General features: G+C 38.8%; 2 protein-coding genes across 2 annotated transcripts; one reads left to right on the forward strand and one right to left on the reverse strand.

The window, feature by feature from the left end:
- The first annotated feature begins 14,118 nt into the window (after window positions 1-14,118).
- LOC121802197 (protein MALE DISCOVERER 2-like) lies at window positions 14,119-18,685 on the forward strand. Its single transcript, XM_042201794.1, has 15 exons — window positions 14,119-14,298; window positions 14,673-14,732; window positions 15,125-15,283; window positions 15,389-15,521; window positions 15,630-15,701; window positions 15,918-16,058; window positions 16,136-16,237; window positions 16,315-16,410; window positions 16,497-16,549; window positions 16,626-17,027; window positions 17,103-17,296; window positions 17,375-17,507; window positions 17,588-17,742; window positions 17,844-18,035; window positions 18,125-18,685. The coding sequence occupies exons 3-15, from the start codon at window positions 15,169-15,171 to the stop codon at window positions 18,383-18,385; spliced, it is 2,049 nt and encodes a 682-aa protein (XP_042057728.1). The 5' UTR covers window positions 14,119-14,298; window positions 14,673-14,732; window positions 15,125-15,168; the 3' UTR covers window positions 18,386-18,685.
- Window positions 18,686-19,314: 629 nt separating this feature from the next.
- Window positions 19,315-26,397, reverse strand: LOC121804539 (DNA-directed RNA polymerases IV and V subunit 2-like). Its single transcript, XM_042204123.1, has 8 exons — window positions 26,267-26,397; window positions 25,275-25,790; window positions 24,604-24,831; window positions 23,407-24,287; window positions 23,003-23,300; window positions 21,537-22,484; window positions 20,460-20,731; window positions 19,315-19,917 (listed from the first exon to the last, which is right to left on the reverse strand). The coding sequence occupies exons 2-8, from the start codon at window positions 25,788-25,790 to the stop codon at window positions 19,416-19,418; spliced, it is 3,645 nt and encodes a 1,214-aa protein (XP_042060057.1). The 5' UTR covers window positions 26,267-26,397; the 3' UTR covers window positions 19,315-19,415.
- Between the last annotated feature and the right edge of the window lie 212 nt (window positions 26,398-26,609).

The raw sequence follows: 26,609 nt of genomic DNA on the forward strand, positions 1-26,609 counted from the left end.
TGACAAGTACTACTATTATTTTATTTACGAAAATAAATCCCATGAATCTGATAAAAGTCAAGAGTTTTCAAATCAGTAAGAATTTTTTATTGCAAAATTATATTTTTGGTTAGATTGAAATATTTATATTTATTATTCTTTTTTGTTTACCTATGAATCTAAGGTTCTAAATTAAAGAGTGACTTTTTAAATTAAATTCGAAATTATCTAATTTGTATAAAAATATCATACTAACTTTTAATAATATTCAAAATATTATTATGTTATATTGTTAATGTTATACTAATAAAATTAATTATGTAAAATTATTTATCATCACAAATAACTTTATACATCAGTAAAAAGAGCATACTTTAATTAATTGTCGGTTCATTATATATAAATCAAAATTTCTTATGTGTGTTAATTTATTTGGGATTAGTGGCATTAATCTTCAATTAACCTAATTAATGATCGAATTTGCTTAACTGATTAGCATTTTTAAATTTTTAAGATTAGTTTGATTTCAAATTCATATTTTAGAAAGAAAATAATAAAACTAAAGAAGATCAAGAAAAATGAAAAAAAAAATGAAAAAAAAAAACGAAATCAAAATCACAAATTATGTAACCAATAAATTATCTAATATAATTTCAAGTAGTAACATTTTTTTTTATTTCCAAGGATATCAGCCGACTGACCCAATGACTATTTTAGTCGTTGATTTGTAGCCAACTCAATGGATGAGACAACTGACCCAAGAATTCAAGGTTGCTCCATACACAATTAATGCAAGGATCGATCCCCTGACCATTTAATTAAGGATGAACGAGTTTTACACCACCCAACTATACCTCTTGGATTTTTCAAGTAACATTTAAATGACATATGTTAGCAAATTTAGTCAATGGACATGTAAAAGTGAAAATATATAAAAAAAAAATGTCGCGGATAGTTCAAAATGGCCTCAAATATGGCCCACGAAATATTAAAATTCACCATGCACCAAAAAATGTTAGAACTGCATTGTCATGAACTATTTTTACAGTTCACTCATATGCATAATACACACAAAAATGCAATATGTGATTTATTAGATTTTGTACTATGAGTTCCTATATGATAATGTTGTATGTAGGAGTATATGTTTGGGTACTTCTGTAATTTATGTGGAATGTGAAAACGTATAAAAATGGTCTTCACATGATCATGGCAATTTTTAGTTCCAAAAGACTGAAAAGGTGCAAAAATACCTTAAATACAAATACATAAAAGTCTAGAGACTTACCATGATATTTTTCCGATATATTTCCAAGGACAACTAACATATAAAGTTAAATAACTATATATGCAATTTACTCTTAAATACATACAGTACATTATTATTTTTATTAATAAAATAGATAAATGAATCAAGAAATTCAAGTCCCCTATATAAATATTCTAAATTTCAAAACATACTTTAAAATTTATCAAAATGTATTTATATTAACATCTTAAACATGTCAATATTTACTTATTTAGCATAACCTACTCTTAACTCCATATTAAATTATGAAACAACTTAATACACTACAAAAAACTTATCTTTTAATAACATAAAAATTGATACACAATTACTATCATTTGAAATTTTTTAAAAATAATTATAATTTAGGATGCTAAAGAAAGCGTCAATATGTTGAGGATAAATTATCTTAACTTTTTTGTTTTTTGGACGTTTTTATTCTTGTCCTCTTATTTTAGTTGAGACACCAACAATAAAGAGACTTTATGAAGCATTGGTGGTATAACTAGACACATAAATTAGCGTCTTTAATAACATTAAAAAATGTCCTTAGCAGTTCTTTTTGTTGTAGTGATATTAACAAGTTATTTTATCCAATGTCATATTTTTAGCATTCTATATTGTTAGTACTTATTTTATTTTAGTTTAGTTTATCCTTGTCATATAGTGCTAATTAATATATTTAGTTATATATACTCCCTCCGTCCCATTTTAAGTGCTTGACTGCTTTTCATTACGTGTTTGAGCAAAATGAGAGAAAGTGAAGTAAGAGAAAGAATAATGTAGATAAAACTTTTTTTACATTATTCTCTCTTTTACTTTACTTTCTCTCCACTTTAACTACTCACTATGTCCCCAAAGAATATGTACTTTGGGTTCGGCACTGGTTTTAATGTAAAATTGATAAAATAAGATAGATGTAGAGAGAAAAAGTAATTAAAGTATTGTTAGTGGAGAATGGTCCCACCTCATTAGACCGAAAAGACTTTTCAAAATTAGAAAGTACATATTCTTGTGGGACGGACTGAAAAGGAAAGAGTGCATATTCTTGTGGGACGGATGAAGTATTTATTATCATGCCCTCAAAATAACAGCCAAAAAGAAATCAATCGTTTGAGCTGGGATGGAGGGTGATGGAGAACGTACTAAACAAGCCCAACAGCAGTAAAGCCCATCAGCCTAAGGCCCAAGAAAGAGTTCAGTTCGGCACAACCAAAGAGTATTAGTCCGGCATGACTAAAGAGTTCAGTTCGGCACAACCAAAGAGTTCGGCCCCAGCCTACAGCTCGGTAAAAGCCAACCAATCAAACTCTGCTCTCAGGTCGGCATCAAGCTCTACTCTCAGATCGGCAAAAGCTGCTCGGCAATAATTCAGCAGTTCGGTCTCAGTATTCGACCGAACTAGGAGATAGTGGACTCATGCAGGATTTCCACCTCCACTACACCCACGATCTATTTAGTGGTGTCAAGCAGTCATTAACTCATGCAGGATAGTGGACCCATGCAAGATCGCCACGATCTCCACGACATCCACTACCTAGTAAATAGCTGCATGCCACGATCTAGGTCCTTTGTATAAATAGAACCTAGATCAGATAGATAGGGTTACATTCTCTCGATCTCTAGAGATAAAATACAAAATAGCAAGTCTGTATTGTAAGCTGTAGAAAACAGATCAAGCAATACAACTCTGCCCTCTTTTCTTCCCGTGGACGTAGATTTACCTCAGTAAATCGAACCACGTAAATTCTCTGTGTCTTGATCTGCGTTTTTCCTGCATTCACTAACATCGAAAATTCGCCGATTCATCACTGGCGCCGTCTGTGGGAAACAGAGAACCAAATTTGTGATAAAGCGAATTTTTGACCCTTTTTCCACCCCAAAAAAATGCATACCAGATCACATAACACCCATAATACCGTTCGTGATAACCGTGAGGAAGCTAGTCCAGCTCGCAGGTCTGAAAAACGGCCTCGGGAGACATCTACCTCCGGTTCTCACGAAGAAGGAACAAGCCACTCCAGGAGTCATCGCACCGAGTCTTCCCAGCAGCCCGATTTAAATGAAGCTGTCAAGCTGTTCTTGGCCGAGAAGCAGGAGGAGTTCTTAACCTTCCTGCAGAAGAGCCAACAGCCGGAGAAGACAACGACGGATTCTCCCTCCTCATCTAGGCATGAAAGTCACTACCGCAGTAGTGACGTGTCTTCCAGGAGAAAGAATCCTCAACCCCGACATGTTCCTGTTCCTCCTCGGTACCGGAACCACAGGAGAACTCCATCTCCTCCGTACCGAAGAGATGTCGGGTTCGCTATCTACGGAGCATTGAAGACTCCGTTCTCGGACGATATCACCCGAACTCCTTTGCCGCGGAACTACCGGACACCGTCAATGACTTATGACGGGCTAGAGGATCCTCATGACTTCTTGGGACGCTATCAATATAATATGGCGAACCAGGGTCTCAATGAGGTCCATATGTGCAAGCTGCTCATCGGGAACGCCAGAAGGTGGTTCGACAGCCTTCCTCAAGGCAGCATTAGATCCTACCGAGATCTAATGGATGCTTTCCACAGGAGGTTCTTTCAGAAAGCGGAAGCCCGGATCACTTCGGCTCAGCTACTTTCTATACGTCAAGGTCGCGACGAAAAGATCAGCGACTTCCTGACGAGATTCCATAAGGAATGCCTACAAGTAGATAATCTCAATGATCTACTTGTCATTTCGGCATTCCAAAATGGAATCCTGCCCGGAGCTCTCTACAGAAAGCTCGTGGAGTGCGGTCCGCAAACAGCTCAAGAAATGTGGGACATCGCGGACCAGTTTTCCCGTGCGGATGAGGCAGACCGTCGAAAACGGTCTTTAGACAGCTCATCCCGAGGAGACGAAAAGAAGCCCGATCATAGCGATCAGAGGCTTCCCCGCCGAACTCCTTTTGAAAGAATTCAAAGGGCACCGGTACAAGGCAGATTGGGACCACGTCTCAATCCTGAGAAGCCGCCCGCTCAGTTCGTACCCTTAAACAAGTCAAGAGCGGAAATTTTCGAACTACATTCCGATATGTTCGAAAAACCAAGGCGGATGACGAAATCGGCCGCGCGGCGACCTCAGGATCAATATTGCTCCTTCCATCAAGCCCACGGACACGATACCGAGGAGTGCCGAGACTTGGCTGCAGGTATTGATGTTCTTGTGAAAACAGGAACGTTAAAAAAATACCAAAGCAAGCAGCCGAAAAAAAACAAAAGGCAGAGAGGTGCGAACTGCAATCCTCAGGATCCGAAAAGGCATGAGGATCCCGAAGACGACGACGAGCCGCAATATGATGGAGTAATCCTGACTATTGATGCTCTCCCTGCCGGGAAGACTAAGTCGTCCCTAAAAGCAGAACGCAGAGGTTCCAATCAAGAGGAGCCAACACATAAAAGGCTGAAGAAAGACGAAGTGATTACATTTTCAGATGCCGATCCCGTCCCAGCCATCTCTCCTCACCAAGACGCTATTGTCATTCAAGCCGGAGTGGCAAACAAACTGATCCACAGAGTATTTGTGGATACAGAAGCGTCAGTCAGCATTCTTTTTAAAGAATGTTTCGATAAAATGGAAGTGGATCCAGCTCGGCTCAGTCCGGCTACACTTCCTCTGAAAAGTTTCGCCCAGGAGGACACCCGCCCAGAAGGTATTATCAGCCTTCCGATCACGGTGGGAAAAGCGCCTACAAGCTCCAATACGATGATCGAGTTCTTTGTGGTGAAAGCTCGGTCCCCGTACAACATCATCCTGGGGAGAGACTGGCTCAACACAGTTCGGGCCGTTTGCTCTACTTATCACCTCACCATCAAGATCCCCACTAAAGGTGGGATAGCGGTCATCCGAGGTGATCAAAAGAGAGCAAAAGAATGTCTGCAGATTGCGCTTAAAAGTGCCGAGCAATCAGTTCGGCACCATCAAGCATAGCAATCACAGCAACCGGAGTCAAAGGCAAGCGAGATGACCGAAGTCACTTCAGAGCCGAACTCAATGACCGTTCAGTTATACGAAGATGATCCATCCAGAACGGTCAAGATCGGCTTCGCAGGAACGCCTCTACTCCGGGAAAAGACCCTTCAGCTCCTCAAGGAGTACAAAGACGTCTTTGCATGGTCTCCGTTGGACATGACCGGAGTGCCCCCCGAGGTAATCACTCATCGGTTAAATATTGATCCTTCAATCCGGCCAGTAAAACAGAAGCAAAGACTCTTTGCGGCAGAAAGAAGCCAAGTCATCCATGACGAAGTCCGCCAATTACTAAAAGCGGATGTACTATTCGAGGTGAAATATCCTTCCTGGGTGGCCAATCCTGTGATGATCAAGAAAAAAGGAGGAGGATGGCGGATGTGCATAGATTTTACCGATCTAAACAAGCACTGTCCTAAAGATTGCTATCCCCTTCCGAATATAGATAAAAAAGTAGAAGCTTTGATCGGCTTCGAAATTTTCTGTTTTCTTGATTTATACAAAGGATATCACCAAGTATTGATGGATGAGAGTGACGCTCCGAAAACAGCCTTCATTACTGATTTCGGCATTTTCGCTTATAAAAAGATGCCATTCGGTTTAAAGAATGCCGGAGCCACTTATCAAAGGATGGTAGACAAGCTTTTTCGGCACCTAATTGGAAAGGAGGTCGAAGTGTATGTTGACGATATAGTCGTCAAAAGCAAAAGCACTTCGGAGTACGAGCACAACCTCAAGTCCACTCTCAACGTGCTCAAGAAAGCCAACCTCAAACTTAATCCCCAAAAGTGTACCTTTTTGGTAGATTCGGGAAAGTTTCTGGGTTGTTGGGTTTCAAAGGACGGACTCAAGGCAAACCCCTCAAAAGTTCAAGTCGTTCAGAACATGGCAATGCCGAAGTCCATACATGACGTGCAAAGGCTAACCGGATGTCTAGCCGCACTGAATCGATTCCTTTCCCAAGCAGCCGAAAAGCAACTGCCGTTCTTCAAGGTGTTGAAAAAGGCACCAAAGTTCGAGTGGGGAGCCGAGCAGAAAAAGGCCTTTGACGATCTCAAAAGTTATCTAGCCGAGCTTCCTATTCTCTCTGCTCCAACCGAAGCCGAAGTAATATTCTTATACTTAGTGGCATCGGATCAAACCATCAGCGCGGTGCTTGTACGAGAAGAAGGCCTAAAGCAGCTTCCCATCTATTTTACAAGCCGAGCATTAAGAGGTCCAGAAACCAGGTATCAACCTCTGGAAAAGATTGCTCTAGCATTAGTAAATGCAGCAAGGAGACTGCGGCCATACTTCTATGCTCACAAGGTATGCGTCTTAACTGATCTGCCACTTCGGCAAGTGTTGACCAAACCAGAAGCATCAGGCAGAATCGCCAAGTGGGCTATAGAGTTGGGAGAGCACACAATTGAATATCTACCTCGGAAAGCCATCAAGGGACAAGCCTTGGCAGATTTTCTTGCAGAAGCAAAGTTCGATCAAGCAATTCCTGTTATTGCCGAACAGAAGAATTCTGCCAATGCCGAACTAGCACTGCCCTTGAAATCCGAAGTAGAGCCGCCGGACTGCTGGAGCGGATTCGTAGATGGAGCTTCAAACAAGATGGGAAGTGGAGCTGGTATTTTACTTGTCGCTCCCGACGGACACGAGGTAACCTACTCACTTCGGTTCCTATTCCCCACTACTAATAATGAAGCCGAGTACGAAGCCCTCCTTGCCGGACTCCAGTTAGCGCAAAGTCTGCTCGTCAAATCTCTCAAAGTCCATTGTGATTCACAAGTCATAGTAAATCACATGTTGGGTACAAGTGAAGCTCGTGACGAGAGAATGAAGAAGTATTTGGACAAAGCGCAAAGCATCAGCCGAAGTTTCTCCTATTTTCGGATAATCCGCGTTCCCAGAGCGGAAAATAGCCGAGCAGATACCTTAAGTAAGTTGGCCTCAGATCCGAGCTCAAAGGCGGAAGAATTAATGCATCGAAGCATTGATGAAGCCGAGGTACATTCAGTATCCAGCTCGCCGAACTGGATGACGCCGATCTTGCAGTATCTGGATCAAGGACAATTGCCCGAGGATAAGAGAGAGGCTCGGAAGATCACGTGCCGAGCACTTCGGTACGAACTTCATGAAGGAATCCTCTTTAGAAAGTCTTACCTCCAGCCGTTATTGCGGTGCGTAGGACCAGAAGAGACGGACTACATCCTCAGAGAAGTTCATGAAGGATCGTGCGGCAGCCACATCGGAGCTAGAACTTTAGCTAAAAAAGTTCTAAGATGGGGATATTATTGGCCAACCTTGGTACAAGAAGCAGTGCAGCTCGTCAAGACATGCCCGAAGTGCCAAATCCATGCAAATATCCCAAGGATGTCGCAGACCGATCTATCCACTATGCAAAGCCCTTGGCCTTTCATGCAATGGGGCATAGACATAGTGGGACCACTTCCTCAAGCTCCTCGGCAAATGAAATTCCTAATCGTTGCCGTGGACTACTTCACGAAGTGGGTGGAAGCTGAACCATTAGCTACGATAACGAGCTCGAAGGCATTGGATTTCGTCTGGAAGAACATAGTGTGCCGATTTGGCATACCCCACATCCTCATCTCGGATAACGGGACTCAGTTCACCGACAAGACGTTCAAGAATTGGTGCCAAGAGCTGAATATTCAACAGCGGTTCACTTCGGTCTCTCATCCACAAGCAAACGGACAAACGGAGGTAACAAATCGCATCCTGGTGAAAGGGTTAAAAGCTCGGTTAGAACAAGCCAAAGGACAATGGGTAGAAAATCTCCCTCAAGTCCTATGGTCCTACCGAACTACACCCACAACCTCCAACGGTGAAACTCCGTACAGTCTGGTGTACGGCACTGAAGCCGTAATTCCGGTGGAGATCGGCGTACCCAGTCCCCGAACTCTAAATTTCTCCTCAGAAATGAACGACGACGGACTGAGAGCCGAGCTAGATCTTGCCGAAGAAAGAAGAGAATTGGCATGCATAAAAGCAGCCAAGTACAAGGAGCAAGTAGCCCGGTATTACAACCAAAGGGTGAAGAAGCTGCAATTTCAAGTGGGAGATCTCGTCTTGAGAAACAACGAAGTAAGCCGAGCAGAAAAGCTGGGCAAGCTCGAACCCACATGGGAAGGTCCGTATCGGGTGTCAGAAGTCCTCGGCAAAGGGTCTTACAAATTGGCTCACATGTCAGGAGAACAGGTACCCCGAACATGGCACATTTCCAACCTCAAAAAGTTCCATTTGTAAGAGACAGTCCGGTCAGTCAGTCTTGAGTCTTGTTCGGTCAATGTGCTTTATTTGGTTTACTTGGTCTTTGTTTGTCTCTGTGCGTTTTGTCTGTGTGTTGTGTCTGTCTCTGTGCGTGTCGTCTCTTACAAATGTTACTGAGGCATCTTGTTCTTCGAAGGCTGATCCCCTTCTTAGAACATATACAAGCTAAACGATTGTGAGTCAAAGCTTATACAGAAGATACAAGACCACAATTCAGCTTAAACAAGCAGTTCGTCTGAAACGAGCTGCAACAAGCCAACGATTGTGAGTCAAAGCTTCTACAGAAGATACAAGACCACAATTCAGCTTAAACAAGCAGTTCGTCTGAAACGAGCTGCAACAAGCCAACGATTGTGAGTCAAAGCTTCTACAGAAGATACAAGACCACAATTCAGCTTAAGCAAGCAGTTCGTCTGAAACGAGCTGCAATAAGCCAACGATTGTGAAGTCCAAGCTTCTAAAGAGGATACAAGACCACAATTCAGCTTAAGAATCAAGCACTTCGTCTGAAACGAACTGCAACAAAAAGTCCGGTTCTCGCGATAAAACTTGCCTGAATTAGGACAAGGGAAAGTCCGATCCACGCGATAAAACTCGCCGAATTAGGACAAGGGAAAGTCCGATCCCCAAATTAGGACAACGGAAAGTCCGATCCGAGCGATAAAACTCGCCAAATTAGGACACAAGACGAGTCCGGTCAAAGATGTTTATTTCATCAGACCAAAGACGAGTCAGGTCAAAGATGTTTATTTCATCAGCTCAAAGACGAGTCCGGTCAAAGATGTTTATTTCATCAGACCAAAGACAAGTCCGGTCAAAGAAGAGTTCACTTCATAAGACCGAGGACAAACATCAACTTACCCCGTACCTTTATCCAGAATGCCGAAGTGATTCACTTCGCTTTCCGGGAGGGGTAGTGATGGAGAACGTACTAAACAAGCCCAACAGCAGTAAAGCCCATCAGCCTAAGGCCCAAGAAAGAGTTCAGTTCGGCACAACCAAAGAGTATTAGTCCGGCATGACTAAAGAGTTCAGTTCGGCACAACCAAAGAGTTCGGCCCCAGCCTACAGCTCGGTAAAAGCCAACCAATCAAACTCTGCTCTCAGGTCGGCATCAAGCTCTACTCTCAGATCGGCAAAAGCTGCTCGGCAATAATTCAGCAGTTCGGTCTCAGTATTCGACCGAACTAGGAGATAGTGGACTCATGCAGGATTTCCACCTCCACTACACCCACGATCTATTTAGTGGTGTCAAGCAGTCATTAACTCATGCAGGATAGTGGACCCATGCAAGATCGCCACGATCTCCACGACATCCACTACCTAGTAAATAGCTGCATGCCACGATCTAGGTCCTTTGTATAAATAGAACCTAGATCAGATAGATAGGGTTACATTCTCTCGATCTCTAGAGATAAAATACAAAATAGCAAGTCTGTATTGTAAGCTGTAGAAAACAGATCAAGCAATACAACTCTGCCCTCTTTTCTTCCCGTGGACGTAGATTTACCTCAGTAAATCGAACCACGTAAATTCTCTGTGTCTTGATCTGCGTTTTTCCTGCATTCACTAACATCGAAAATTCGCCGATTCATCAGAGGGAGTATATTGTATTATGAATAATAAGATCTTTAAATTATACATATTAAATTTTAATATATCTGGCTTTAGTTCGATTAACCTGATCGATGTATTAATTTGAAATTTAAACATTTAGAATTAGAGTTAGAAAATTTCTGATGTGTTCACCAATTGAGATCTCTATATATACCAACATGACTACGTGAGTGCCTTGCTCATATAGGTGATGGACTAGGGTTTCTTATAAGCAAAGGAATCTCGACTTGTCTTTTCCTATCTGATCCCATTTATTATTGCTAGAATTGTGTGGCTTGTCTTCTTATGCGTTCCTTGTATTTAGTACATATAGACTATATTAAATGTTTTCAAATATTAACATATTAAAATATAGGCTATTAAAGAATTGTGAGAAACGTAAAACAGACCATTGAATATATTTAAATATAGTAATTCATTAATTCTAATTTACTACAATCTAATAATATTTCTTGTACGACTAAGAGATACGCTTCTTATAATTTTCATGTTTAGTGAGATGCAATTATATCATTGATGAATTAAGAAAATTGCGTTCGTGGGATCGGACACTTTAAGAAGTAAATATTATATATAATTAATATTTTTTCAAATACTAATAGTATATGTACTTGTTTGAGGTCTAAACTGATGAACATGTATTTTTCCATAATATTTAAACCTTATTCAGATGAAAATTGAAAACTATTTGACCTCATCATAGTCATTATTCATATGGAAAAGTGGAAATATATAAATTTTGCTATGGTCACCTTCGAAGTTTGATTTTTTTGGCACAAAATGACTGGATGCTTCTTATATCATCCATTATTTAATTACAACAGACACGTCGATATACACATGATTTGTCTTAAGATATTACACTATATCATTCATTATTTAATTAATAAATAATTTATTTTCTTAAGCTTCAAGGCTTCACTGTACAACGATATTTATTCAGATAATATTTCCCTGTTAGATAAGATGATATATGGCATCATAACTTTCCCATTTCAAAAGCGACTCATTTGATGTTTCATATCTACTCAAACGGCTGAACTCTGAAGTAATGCCATAGTATTAAGAGAAATTTCGGAATATAGTTCTCAATTCGCCGACCTTTCAGAATTTATGATTAAAATAGTCAGCCTTTTAGAATATGATTTCCCCCAAAAATACGAACCTCTTCAATATTAGTTGATTTACTATTTTTCATTTTTCTTGTGAATAAAAAAAACATACAGCCATATGCAACTGTGAAATAGTAGTGTATTGACCATTAAAAAATAAAAACTAGTAGTTGTATTATTTTGTCAACTAAAAAACCAATTCGTGAATACAACAAAATAGTTTGATGGATAAAGATTAGAGGCAGGCACGCAGAGAGGAATAATTTGGTGGGACCCAGTCAACGTTTATAAAAGTGTTCGAATACTAGGTTGTGGGCTACCTCATAAATCACATATTCATTCTACTGTGTTATATAAGTGATAATGCCACCTGTTATGAATGAATAACTATGGAATTTTTACCTAATTTCTTATGATGGATGTTATATTTTTATTTTTAGTTTGTTTTAATAAAGATTTTTTTCTTTAAACATACTCCTTCCGTCTCAGATAATTCGAGTCAGTTTGATCTGACATGGGTTTTAAAAAATGTTGTTTGACTTTGATTTAAATGAAGGTAGGTAATGAAAAGGGGTCCCATCTTATTTTTTTTCTTCTATTTTTATGGAAATCTTGAATTAGTGATGATTTGAGTATAATTAAAAAATCTTGTTCAATTTTTTAATTGTAATTAGTGTTATAATTTGCACAAAATTTAAATTTGCTGCTCAATTCTGCAGCTCAAAATTCTTCTGCTCAAAATACAAATCTGCAAAGATTAGAAAACAAACGGCCTCTTTCATACAACTCCACAAAATACAAATTCTCAACGAGAGTTTAATCAGAGCCCCACAAATGCTCCGGCATGTCTGGGACGACGAGATCGTCCAGATCGTCCGATAAAAACCCAGGAGGAGAGTCGGGATAAGCAGCCATCGCAGTGGGAGCTCTCGAGGCGGTAGAACTAGTGGAGGTGGATGTGGAGTGGAGGCGACGTGTGTATAAATTGAGGGTTTTCGGAGGGAGTATTTGGAGTATTTGGAGTGGAAGGGGAGTCGATTTGTGTGGAGGCGGTGGAAATTGTGGAGGCGTCGGTGTAGATCTAGGGTTTTCAGAGGGAGTATTTGGAGTGGAAGGGGAGTCGATTTGTGTGGGTGGCGATTGAATGGGAAGAGACGGTTGGGTGGAGTAATTTGGAAGGGGGTGAAAGAATTAAATGTGTGAAATGGGGTAGGCGAAAACATAATTAGGAGGGGAGTAATTTTTTTTGCCATAAATGGACAATTTGAAGTGAGACAAATTATGTGGGACGAGCCGAAATGGAAAACTGGGACGAATTATCCGGGACGAAGAGAGTAATTCTTTCTCATTTTAATATATAAAAATTATTTTTTCTTCATTTAACTCATAAAATAATATTCTTGGATTCTTGTATCATTACTCAAGCGTGACATCTAATATAAGACGAATGAAGTATTATTTACTGTATTAATTTTCTAAAAATTTAAAAGTTAATCATATAATTATACCAAGGAAAAGGAAAAAACATTTTACTTTTTGATAAGAAAAGATAACGAGTTAATCGGCTGATATGTCCCAAATTTACCATAATAGAATTAATGTCACAGCTACGTCGATTTGATATCATGAAATTGAAAATATGCTAAATTATTATTATTGTAAAAACATTTAGATTTTAAATTAACACTAATTTCAAACCTTCTCAATTCTATAGTTTAAAATTTATAATTAAAATAAATATTTAAAATTTCAAATAATTATTAAATTAAATCTTTCAAATACATCTTTCACAAACAAAGATGACATAAAATGCATAAACAGCACTACATACATACAACTCACACAATATATACACTTGTATTACACCCGTGTTATATATGCACATGCTAATATATTTCCAAAACATTGATTTAGGTTATAAATTCATAATTGAAAAGTGAAACAATATCATTATATGAAAATGGTAAACAAAAATATATATAATAAATATAGATCAATAATCACTACTACTATTAAACAATTAATCACAAACTACAATTAATATTTTATTATTAAATCATAGTAGTAGATGAAAACCTGTCATATAAATGAGTTGAACAAAGAAGGAATCGCCCATAAATTTTGAAATCTTTTTTATACACTACCTGTAGAATTATAAACGAACAAAATTAAAGCAATAAAATAGATCCACTCACATCTTCTAATATAAAATATGAATCCAATTAATCATTAAGCGATTTATACACATAAAACACATTACACACACAATATGGTCAATGCATAAAACACATATTCATGCATACTTATATTATAAGTATGGTTTAACTTGTTTGAGTTAAAAAATGTAATCATAATATAATTTTATATTAATTATATAAATTTTATAAATAATTAAATTAAATATTTCAATATCATAAAATTACAACTACACAATTATAATTTAATCATAGCATATAAAAACTCAATTCTACTAAGTAGTAGTAATAGAAAGGCCAAGACTATAATTCCACTATAGCAAAATATAAATTCAATTGTAAACCTAAATATCTGCAATGGTCGCCCAAGCCATTAATACGATCGATGAAAAAGTTTTCTTAGGTGTAAAAGTGAAATTTTGATATACATATACCATTACATTATTACTTTAAAATAATACTCCACTTAAATATGAGTATGAGTAAATAAAATTACACTAATAACATAAAATAAAAGTGATGGGAACGATAAACCATGAAAACGCAAAAAACTCAACGATCTACAGTATTTTAAAAATAAAAAATGAAAAAAATAAAATAAACAAAAAGAAGAATGGCTGGAGTTGTGCGCGGGCAATGGAAGAGAAGAGAATAGAATGAATGAAACAAACATTTGTTTTTCTTTAGAGAGAGAAAAAAAGAGAGAGAAAGATTTTCCCCACTTCTTTTCCCTTCTCTTTCAGAGAAAAGATGGTCGAAGAGAGTTTCAACCTCTGAGATCATCGTGAAAAGGCCAGTCAAGAAAATCACGCTCCGATTCCAATCAGACTTAGTAATTATCCTTCGTTTTCTGTCTCTGTAATCGATTTTCTACGCCTAATACTTTCCAGCTGCAATTTTTAATACCGGAAATTAATTTAATTTTTTCCTCGCAATAATATTCTGCATTATATCCCTTTTGAATTTTCTTGTAAAGATTGTTTTTTTCTAAGTTAAGAATTTGCTGCACCAAATTTTTTGATGGTGTGTTTTGCTCTGCATGCCTTTTTTTTTGCTTTTCATGGATTGCTTGTCGCAAAGGTTATTCTCTTTTTTCAATATATTTGCACAAGGGTTTGTTGAATGGCACATGTTTTTCACATTTTGTGCATTTCCTTGGAATTCAAGAAATCAATGCATTGATTATGCTGCGTTTTTATTTTCCAGCTGAAGCTTGAATCTCGGAGACAATTTAGCCAGGTTATGCCGTTGTTCGTGAATACGGAGGTATATAATCAAAAGGGGGTAAAATAGATTTTTTTTTAGTTTGCTATTTTAGATTGTGTTTATGAATTAGTTCCTAACTTGGAAATGTGTAGTGATTCTTGATTTGAAGAACTGAAGATAACTAATTATCTGATCCTTGTTGTGAGGTTGTATCATTCTGTGTTTCTCAGAGGCAATTTGTGCTCTAAAAAAGCTCTTCAAAGCCGATTGTTTAAATTTTATATTTTGGATTGTATTTGTAAATTAGTCCCATTTGCATATCTATAGTGATTCTTTATTTGAAGAGCTGAACAAAAATGAAACTTGTTGTAAGATTGTGCGGTTCTTTATTGCTTGGAGGCGATTTATTCAGTAAAAAAGCTCACAATTTTGTGTACATTCTTTTTGCATAGAGTCCTGGCTGTTGGCAGAGGAAACTGCCTCCACCATCATACGAATGGTTCAGCAAGCAATGAGCGGTAGATCGACCGCTTGTGGAGCTCAGTTGTTTTGTTTCTCATTTTTACTCCTTGTATTCAGAATCCTTGGTTGCTCTTCCCTCAGTCCGGAAGGTACGAGGGATTTTCTCCCTGCTAATGTTGCTTTAAACCCCAGACATTGGTGATTAGTCGTGTTTGGATAATTCATGGTGTTGACTTGATGAACGTGCGTTTCAGGATACGCATTGTTGCAGTTTGAAGCTAACATGGATTTTGATCCATCGGGAGCTTTAGCGAATTGGAATCCAGATGACTGTAGCCCGTGCTCTTGGTTTGGCGTTCATTGTCTGGACGGTAAAGTGCATATGCTGTAAGTCCCTATTGTGTTGGCTGGTTGTCTTTGTTAGGTATTTGAATGTCCCTCACGTGTTTCCAATTCAGTTTGTTCTATAATGGTAAATCTTTATTCCGTGTGCAGTGATCTCAATGGACGAGACTTGGTAGGGATATTGGTGCCGGAGCTTGCAAATCTCTCTCATTTAAGAGTTCTGTGAGTTTCAACTATGTTTCTGACATATTCTATAAATCTAGTCATTCGGTTAGAACTTAAGCTCATATTTGTATAGGAATGGCATAATTTATATAAATAAACAAATTTAGAGTTTTTGGTATGATCTTGAGAATTGGTTGCTTTATCAGATCAATGCTTTATAAAGAAAAGGAAACATTTTTGGTTAATGTTTTCTTACTTTGTTGCGATTGCTAGTAACCTATCGAAGAACCATCTATCCGGCACCATTCCTCGCGAGTTTGGACAGCTTACTACATTGGAAGTCCTGGACTTGAGGAACAATAAGTTAACAGGAACGGTTCCTCCTGAATTAGGACGGTTGCCCCTGAAACGTTTGTATGTATATGCTTCCGACTATCACGTGCTTTAAGTCACTCCAACCGATACCTAGAGTACATATGCTCATTTCCCAGGTTGCTCTGTAACAATAGCTTTGAAGGACGCATCCCTTTTGAGATTGGGAAACATGGCTTGCCAAGTGATGGACAGTGCTTGAATAGAAAATTCGGGTGCTGGTGAGACACTTCTTACTTCTTTATTGTGTTGTGAAACATGTTGTGTTCATTTATTCCTGCTAAAATGTCTCGAACAGCACTTGGCAGAGTATTTTGGAGCGATCAGAAAAATCAATTCCCTTCCAGGCACCAGCTAGAGGGGCCATACTTCATTATCTCAATCTATACCGACTGTAAGTCATCGTTCATTAGTGTAAACATATGCCACTTTCGTCTTCCTCCTGAGGAATGTTATTCACGAATGTCGTCTTTCATTAAGGTTCAAGTCTGGGAGTGAATCGTTGCATAATCAGCCAGATGCCTGTGACATAGGTAATCACGAGATCCCGTCATCATTTTATTAAACCGATGATATCTATATATTCACCTTTGTTGTTGTATTTTCTAGATATAACGGACTCAGTTGTGAGTTGGAATGTAGATCACCGGACCAACCAGCGCCGCGTACTAGTTGAACAGTCCGCTAATCTTGTTGCTCTCCCCCCCAATGCTGTGCCCCCCGTCCAACTTGGAAGTGTTTCCATTCCAAGCAGAAGTAGTGGGTCGTTTCCTGCTGTTCCAAATGCAAAGAAACGGGCACCAGCCCCTGCCCCATCACCTCCTTCCGTCACTCAACCAACCGGTGGAAAATCTGGGCATTCCCTGAAGCATATTATATGGCTGTCGATCTTACTTTTCTTGCTCATAGTTGCATCAATTATGCTCGTCGTCTGCAGATGCAGAGCAGCTCAAACTATTCGCCCTTGGAAGACCGGATTGAGTGGGCAGTTGCAGAAAGCATTTGTCACAGGTATGCTTCTCCAACACGATCAGAATAGCTTGGGTTTCAGTATACGTATTGAAATGAACGTGCTTTCGTCTTTAGGGGTTCCTAAGCTTAATAGACCCGAGCTGGAAACTGCATGTGAGGATTTCAGCAATATTATCAAGGCAGAAGATGGTATAGCCACAGTGTACAAGGGAACTCTATCAAGTGGAGTCGAGATATCCGTTATTTCAACTGCCATAATCGCTCTTAAAGACTGGTCCAAACGTTCTGAAACAGTATTCAGGAAGAAGGTATGCAGATATTCCGGGTTCATTCTTGTTTCCATACAGAAACTCTTTTCTAAATCTCTCATTCCACTTTCACTACAGATTGATACCTTGTCGCGGCTAAACCACAAGAATTTCTCTAATCTTATTGGTTACTGTGAGGAGGACGATCCTTTCACCCGAATGATGGTTTTTGAGTACGCGCCAAACGGCTCTCTCTACGAGCATCTGCACGGTAAGTCTCTCGGCAACACCAAGATCACGCCGTCCCTTTATTGTGTGTAACAGTGTTTAATATTTTCTTTTACGTTCCAGTTGAAGAACTCGACCACCTCGATTGGAATGCAAGGACACGAATAATCATGGGAGCCGGTTATTTCCTCCAACACATGCATGAGCTCAATCCACCAATCTCTCATTTCAACCTCACTTCCAAAGAGATACTTTTAACAGAAGACTATGCTGCTAAAGTAAATCTATCTTACCCTAATAACCTCTAGTTTTATCCATGAAATAACATCAAGAACATATTTTTAGATTCGTCTTGAACCGAAAAAAAACATCTTTACAGGTTGCAGATGTCGGGTTTTGGAGAGAACTTGTTACCAAGTCAAAGAACGCTGCAGAAAACGAGTCGGAGCACTCTGAGCTGCCCCCGCTTGCTGATGTGGAGACTAATGTCTACAGCTTTGGAATCTTGATGCTGGAAACCATATCCGGAAAGCTTCCTTATTTGGAAGAGCAAGGGCTTCTCATGAACTGGGTTCGTCTTTTAGATCCTTTTACTGCAAATGTTTGGTTAGGAGACGTTTTCTTTTGAGTGATAAACGCGATTTCTTGAAACTTTGTCAGGCTGGCCCGTTGTTGAACGATAGGAAGAACTTCAGCAGCTTGGTCGATCCAACGTTGAAATCTCACAAAGAGAAAGAGCTCGAAGTCATGTGCGAGGTTATCCAATGCTGCGTTCAGCAAGACATTCATAAGAGGCCTTCGATGAGGGAAGTGATCCAGATGTTGAGACAAGTGATTGACATATCACCGGAGTTGGCAACACCGAGGCTCTCCCCGTTGTGGTGGGCGGAGCTTGAGATCTTATCGGCAGAGGCAGCTTGATTTCTCATTGTGTAAGTCAAGTGTATCTCATTTACTAGGCGAAGCTGTGGATAAGAGTATAAGCTTTGCTTAATTTCTTTCAACTGAGCGCCACAAGTTGGTTCCTTTTTTCTTTCATTCATTATGCTATTCTTATGATTCACATTATTTTATTCTTTTACTATATATTTCTTCACCCTGAAAAATAACTATACTTGCAGTGCCCATATAAATGTCATTGGTTGTAATTTTTGTTGTTGCAATGTATGTAAGATGAAATATTGGAGATTTGAATCATATGAAAGTTGTTTTGAATTTTAATTGATGTGTTTCAAGGGCACAAGAAGTGTAACTCGCTGTAATGATTCTTTCAGCCATTTCTTGAAATCTATCATTTGATTCAAAGTTGTGGTGTAAAGTGTATCTTCCCATGTTCCACTCATTTAATATATCAAAAAAAAAATTAAACTCTGGATTAATAAATTAAAACTAGCAGTATAATTTATTATTTTGATAATTTCCCGCTAAAACTCAAGAATTATATACCGACATGGATTAATAACCTAAAGCACTCACACATGTATCAAAATTCTTGTGCCAAAGCATCAAATTCAACAATCTTTTCTGCTGGAGGGGAATCTCCTCTTTAACTCTTCAAAATATTAGTTATATTTATCATTTTTTATCAATAATAAAATAATATATATAAATAAAACTCACAATCAAGTGATCCATTAACTTATTCAACCCACTTTTTTTTTTACATTTCTAAAAACTCATGCCTAAACCAAATAGCACCTCCTATTGTGGCAAGGAGAGGGTACTACTTTAAAATATTATCAAAAGATTAAATGTTTCACTTAGTTTGGACGAAGGAATACTCATCATTTACCTTGTGAAGAATAGAGAGAAACGAAGGGTGTATTTGGGAAGAAGAAAAGGACACCGTATATCAAAAGAAATTAGCATTTGCAATTAAGGTTAGACGTGCTTTCATACATAGATAGCTAAGAAGTTAGAGCATAGTTGTCTGAAGAGATAAGACGGGAACTCAGCACAATTCAGTCTCAAATTTGAGTGAAATCCCCATGCTGAAGAGCTCCTGGCAGAGCAGCTTAGCACCATAAGGCACATTCACTCTCACCACATCTTCGACAGCCTCACAGAATCGACAATAGGGCCCACGGACCCTCCGACCACCAACCACCGTTCGCTGGATCACACCCGCCACATTCTTGCACTTCCTGCATATGTGCATCTGAGACGAATCACTGAGGGTGAACAGCCGCTCGTGCAGGTTGGCTGCTGCACCATGGGCTATGAGGCAGTCTCGTTCCATCTCACCGAACTTGATACCACCGAAACGCTTCCTGTCAGCCACGGGCTGACGAGTAAGAGGGTGCACCGGCCCGGTGTTCCTGAACTTCACCTTGTCCTCAGCCATATGTGTGAGACGCTGGTAGAATGTCGGACCCATGAAAATAAGAGTTTCGACTTTTTCACCTGTACGTCCATCGTACATTCTTTCCCCTCCCCAACGGGAATACCCGAGCCTAACAGAATGTCAAAGTCATATAAGTTGCAGAATCTAGATACGCTACAGTACTGTAAACGAAACGCTAACAGGCCAAAACAGATATCACGCGGGTGAGGCAATTCAATATTAAAACCTTTTCTTTCAAGTTTTTTGATATGATCCAAGGACCAAGGGAAGAAATCCTTATACTTCCACTGATTTAGTGTGAGAGTAGGGTTGGGGGAGAAAAATCTACGATCCACTTACTATCTACTAAAGCTGTTCTTGAAAATAGAAAAAAAAGAGAAGACTAATAGAAATCTGAATTATTTATATGACTCAATAAATAATTAACTTTTTGAATAGTCCTAACTAATAAGCATAACTTTTTCTGCCCAAGATGATGTATTCAATTACCAACGACGAAACGTAAAAGTTAGGAGTCAAATAACATTATAATCACAAATAAGATGGAAGCCGCTAGTAGTTCCAATTTCATTTCCAACACTTTGACCAAATAATCTATTATGAATTTATGAAGTAAAAAATCAAAAGTCTCCAGCATTAATAGATAAGTACCTGTGAAGTTGGGACGTTATATCTTCAACAGAAGGAGTGGAAAATGGGGTTGCATATTTTAGTCCACCACCAAGTGCAATCCCTTTACCTAGGGCAGCCTCTAAAAGTTGTCCGGGCGTTTGTCGAGAAGGAAATGCATGTGGGTTTATCACAATGTCTGGAACTATTCCTTCTACTGTAAAAGGAAAGTTCTCCTGAGACTCCAGAAACCCCAGAACACCTTTCTGCCCGTGCATGCTAGAAAACTTGTCCCCAAGGCATGGAGAACGAACCTGGAAGATCCACAAGTGTACCCAGCAACAAGACATGGGAAAATTAAGAAACTTAATATAAAGTCATACAAGATTTAGTCTTAAGTGGGTTCACCCACAAGAATGCATTCTATATATCCCAGTGTAAACAGCACTAGTAGTCTCTTAAAACAGTCACATGCCTCTGAGCATATTTTGAGATTTCTCCATTTCATTGATGAGGCAAAAAGTGTATAGAAATGCGAAATAGGAATACTCAGTGTATCATATACTAGTACTATTTAGCATTTGAGCATACTTACTCAGCTGGAAAAGTGTACCATACTCTAAGTCTTAAGCATCTAATTCATGGAGTTACTGAGGCCAGGATTTCTAAATTATGTTCCCAAAAGGAGCCTGCTCCTAAAGACGAACAGCTTCATACAATAGTACAATACGAATCTGAAAGAGCTATTCACCAGGGTAGACTACTCTAAAAACTGTACAAATACATAATCCATAGTATGAAGCCAGAGAATCAGCAAGAGAAGCATATCAATCCAGAATACCAATAGAGAGAAAAAGTCAAGGGAGATCACATTAACTAACACTAGGAGACACCACAATCACAAAAGAGGGTATTTCAAGTTGACAAGTGTGAACAAGCAGAAATTGTATGTACAAATGCTAGAAAAAGTAAGGACATGGAAGACAGTTACATTCCTCAATCCTCATATCATAACTTATGAACAGATCTAACAGCCTTTTTGTTTTTCGTGCTTCTTTTTATCATTACTCTTTTTAGAGAGATAGTGAGACTAAACTTCTGAAATACTTACAAATTTACCTGTCTCAAAGATACAACCGCAAAGTTCTTTCCTTCATCATTGGCTGACAGCACAACCTTTTGAACCATGCCCCTTTCTGTATGCTTGAGCTTGATGCTATGATCAACCCCCGAAGCAGCATACTTACCGATGACTATGTCACCAGTTTGGAGATTTGCTCCAATAAAGGGAAAGCCGTCATCATCAAGGCTGTCAACACGCCCAATCTTGCTCTGCATCTTGCCAAAACTTACAAGCTCATCCGTCTTGGCCCTTTTCCCCACTGCTTCTGAATTTTCGACTTCAGCTTTATAACTCCTAACATGTTCAGTTCTGAACATGCCACGCTCTAAAGAAGCACGGTTCATCACGAGAGAATCTTCTTGATTGTATCCAAGATGGACATTGACAGCCACAATAGCACTCTGGCCGTTGAAGAAATCAGGCCTTGGCATCATCCCCTTGTGGTGTTCAGAGTACCTCGACTTCCCTAGGCAATCTGATAGCATAGTTCGGAAAAGAGGCCTTTGGGGATAGTATAGCTGGTGAGAATTTGTATCAACTCGAATGCTGGGGTTTGTGGTCGAGTACCCCATGGCTTGCTGAGAGTGCTTGGCAGATTGGTAAAGAACTCTCCTAGCATGATCATGATTGGCAAAAGGAACTATCCCACAGCTTAAACCTAGAAGGAATGAACTATCAAACTCGCAGTGGGTGTACTTCACAGGTGGGTTATCTAACTCAGCAGTGAACAGGTAGTCAATTCCCCACGCAGTTTGACAATCTTCTTCCTCCTCTGGTCCGATGAACTCAACTATGCCATTATCCAGAAGCGACTGAAATAAAAAGTCTCCTTTCAAATCTTTAATCTTCTTTAAGTTCTGGACAACAAAGAGAGGGCGCAGTATCCTTCCAGCATCAGCAAATATACGCACTTCATCCTGATGCTTATCTCTTTTGATCTCAATCTACAACAGAAAAAAAAATCAGTACACAAGAAATTATATAATACAGCCACATGTCCGAATTTAGAAGGGAATTTCAGCAACACTCAAGCTAACAGTACTTAAAAAGATGTTCCACGTTGAACTTCCACCACCCTTTAAAGAAAGTAAGAATTAAACACCAAGAGATACTATCTTTATGTTTTCGGCTTTTACATATTATCTGGGGTGAATGTGGATGCTACATGCTTCAGAATACAAAGAGATAATAGTCTCAAGGTTGAACCAGAATGCTTTCAGACGAATGTGTATCATAAGAGACAGGTGCAGATTAGAAAACACTACTTATCAAATAGCTCGGATGATAAAATTAAGGAATTGTGACTTATTTGAGGAATTACGTGATGTTAACAAGAAACATTCTGGGATTCCAGCATGATTAAACCTATTGCAGTAATGGGACTTTATACACTTCAAGATATATAGTCTAGTATCTACCACATAAAATGCTAGAAGAGAAGATCATTAGAGTTGAAGACAACCTGCTGAGGTACTTCCATTTTGCGACGCTTGTGTCTCAGCTTAGCAACAAATGATGACGAATCTTTGCACACTCCAACCCAATCTCCATCCAGAAAAACTTTGTGCCTTCCACCGAGCAAACAACAATCATCATCAACCAAGTTCTCCATTCCACACTCAAGAAATTTTTTAAGGATGCTTTCTTGTCCCAGTATATTATTACTGACAAGACCCAGGCTGGCCAGATTCTTAACCAGGCCACAATTTTCTCCATCTGGTGTAGAGAGAAAGCAAACCTTACCCCAGTGAGATGGGTGCCTGCAACAACCAGTTTGACATTCATTAGATACTTATTCTCTTACCAAAGTGATACAATGCTGATAACAAGGTCCTTAATGAAATAAAACAAATTATGAAAACTTACGGGTATCTAGCATCACCAACCCGGCCTGTGTATGAGACCTGCTGCCGAGTTCTTCTCATATCACACACTGCCTGCAATGAATTTGTTCGCCTGAGATTAGCAACTACACCAGACATCCTTTCCATTCTCTTAAAAGGGTGCACCCACGCTCCAGTTGAAAAGGCTCTGGAAAGACCATTAGTGATGATCGAGGCATCCAGGTAGTGGTCGATGGACTGCACCTCTCTATCTTTGTAGAGGTCTCTCTGTATTGCCTTAACCATTCGCCTCTCCGCATGTTTGATATGCACGGAAAGTTCTCGTTCAAGAAGTTCACCTGCCAACTCCACCCTCTTGTTCCTAAAATCATCTCTGTTGTCAACTTTGCGGCGCCCTCTGTAGGCATCCAGCAGGCACTTGACCATATACGCAAGAAAAGAAGCTTTCTGCCGCTGGCTCCTAAGGTTGGGAAAGAGATAGGTATGGATTAAAACCTCCAAAGATTCTGTAGGTGGAAACTTACTGCCCTGCATCAGCTTCATGATATGCCCTATTGCATTGCCAGCCTTGCGGAAACCTTCAAATTTCTTATCAGCGTCATGTATTGATGGCATGAGTATGTTTGCAATTGTAGAGTCCTCCTCAGTGTCCAGACCAATCAGCTTGACCACCTCTCTATCATTTGGAACACCCAAAGCAAAGAACAAGAGCCAAATAGGAACCTCTGCGGCGTAAAAGTATACAGTAAGGATCTTGTCTCCGGCTTTCAAATGTTCCACATTTGGAACTAACTTTATATACACTCTTGTCCTTTTCGCGACTGGACGATATGCAATGGTCCAGGTAGGATCTTTAGCCACCCACAACCTTTTGAGGCATATTTGCTCCTGGGCAATGAATGTCTACACCAATCATTGATAACAATTAATCATCTGTTCGAAGCAACTTTAAGCCAACAGTAGATAGAATGACCTTGGTACAGCTTAAAATGTCAAAGGATTTTTCAGAATAGTGTAGCAAAAATGCCAATATTAAATTATTAATGGATTATGCCAACAACTTAGACTACTAAGATTACTAAAATCGTTCACATATTAACTATTAAGTGACTAAAAATGATAAGATTTAGCAACACAAAAATCAGAGTTCAATAATTTCTCTCCGTATTCCAATTTCTTACAAGTTAGTAGTATTAATTAATGAAACAGTAAGTCTGACCTTCTCAGCCCCCTTGATAACAAAGTAACCTCCTTGATCAAATTCACAATCTCTCCTTTCTTTACCATCAGGTTCAGGTCTACTCATCCAGCACAAGTCCGATTTCACCATGACAGGGAGTCTGCCAAAGTTAATATCAGTCTGATACTCATTCAGTATTGTCTTCTCTACAACTATATCCACACCAGTTTTGAATTTGTCACTTCTAGATGGACTTTCTGTATACACCTGAAATGTTTAACTTATCAGAAAAGATTGGAATCTGAAAGAGCAGAAGAGAAACAAAATTGAAGGTGGTGTTAGAAAGTCATATCCCTGTATCAGTTAATATTAACTGAAAGGCTTTGGAAAATACTTGTAGAAATCTACATATCAGCATGATCTGTGGTGCTCTTCCAGGTGGGAAACCTAGGGTTAGCTGATCAACTAGTCTAAAATTACTCCATTGGTAAAGAAATAAAAGGATTTTAGAAGAAAGTGTATGAGAATTAAACCAAGATCTAATTGTTTTGTAAATTACATAGTTTTAAATTTTTAATAGCTTGTCAAATATGCAATCAGATGCTCTAACACCATTAAAAAGCAAAAAAAAAATCTATGAATACATTGAAAATCTACACAATCTCAAATCGTTATTATTACAACATAGAAGAAACAGACAATCTATTTACCTGAAGATGAGTCTCAACTTTGATCCTGGATGAATAGGTCATATTCTGAAGATGAGCATGCCTCGGCAAAAGCTCCAAAAACTCTTTACCACCATCAGTCGATGAAAACTTCTCACCAGTCCACAATGTCGGGTGATCAAGCATGACTTTTCCAAACCTCAGTTTTGCACGCTTCCACTCACCATCTCCCCTTTTAGTAGGGTCGTATCCAGGTTCAATTGTAATCTCCCCAACAGAGTCAAAGACTTTTTGGATCCCATGCTTGACAAATTCATTATAGGAATTTATCTGGTGGCTAATTAAACCAAACTGCTCAAAAAATGCTATCGAAGCCTTCTTACAGAAACCTTTCAGGAAGCTTTTGTCCAGTTCTTGCAGGGCACAGTCCGCCTCATCTTCAGATTCAGAACAGTTGAAGTCTAGATCATCATCAAATTCCATCGGTCTCGAACCATTAGTAAGCTTCTCGTTTATGCTGCTAGGTCCTGCTTCATCTATATAATCCCACCCGTCCATCTGTATCCAAAGTTAAGACCAGATGAACAAATCAAATATCACACTCAAGTTTTTATGTCCCCTAAATCCTAATTGGCATAAACAGGGAAAATTGTGTTCATGCTTAATCATTAAAGCAATGTAATTAAAATCTAAGGGCCAAAACAAAACAACTCCGGATAATGATGAAAATGCAGTATTTTGTGATGATATTTATCAATTCCAGAAAAAAAGTTACATACTACTACATTTTAAACAAACAAACTCCTCCAGTAAATATCATAAACCAAAATTCCCCAACAATTCTCACAAACATAAGGTCACATTTTCCATCATCCGCGTGAAATGCAAGCAACGAATCCGGCATGCATTTCCATTCTTTAAACGCACATTCTTAACACGAACACTTGAGAAATGTTTCGAGCGGAAACATAAACATACAAAATAAAATTAATAATGAGATATCAGCGAAAATAAGAAGAATGGGAGAAACCTACCTCGATTCCAGCCTATTTGAACCGATTATGTTCACGATTTTGGTGGTAAGGGTTTTTTCGATTCTTCGATTTTGGTGGTAAGGGTTTTTCGATTCTTCCACTTTTAAATAAGCTCTGCAAGACTGCAACAATTACTTCAACAGTGCCAGCATAGAGTTTTATAGTGCATTTCCTTTCAGTCCTCAGTAATCCCTCTATTATAATAATTTTTTTAATTGCTTGAAAAATAAATTTTATTTCAATTAAATTACTACTACTAACTTATCAATAAGGAAATCGCATTACATATATGCTCCGGGAGTTACTCTTTGCTTGCTAATAATAGTACAAACTCTGTCAGCAA

The sequence above is a fragment of the Salvia splendens genome, chromosome 5, assembly GCF_004379255.2.
Source record: "Salvia splendens isolate huo1 chromosome 5, SspV2, whole genome shotgun sequence".
NCBI lineage: Eukaryota > Viridiplantae > Streptophyta > Magnoliopsida > Lamiales > Lamiaceae > Salvia > Salvia splendens.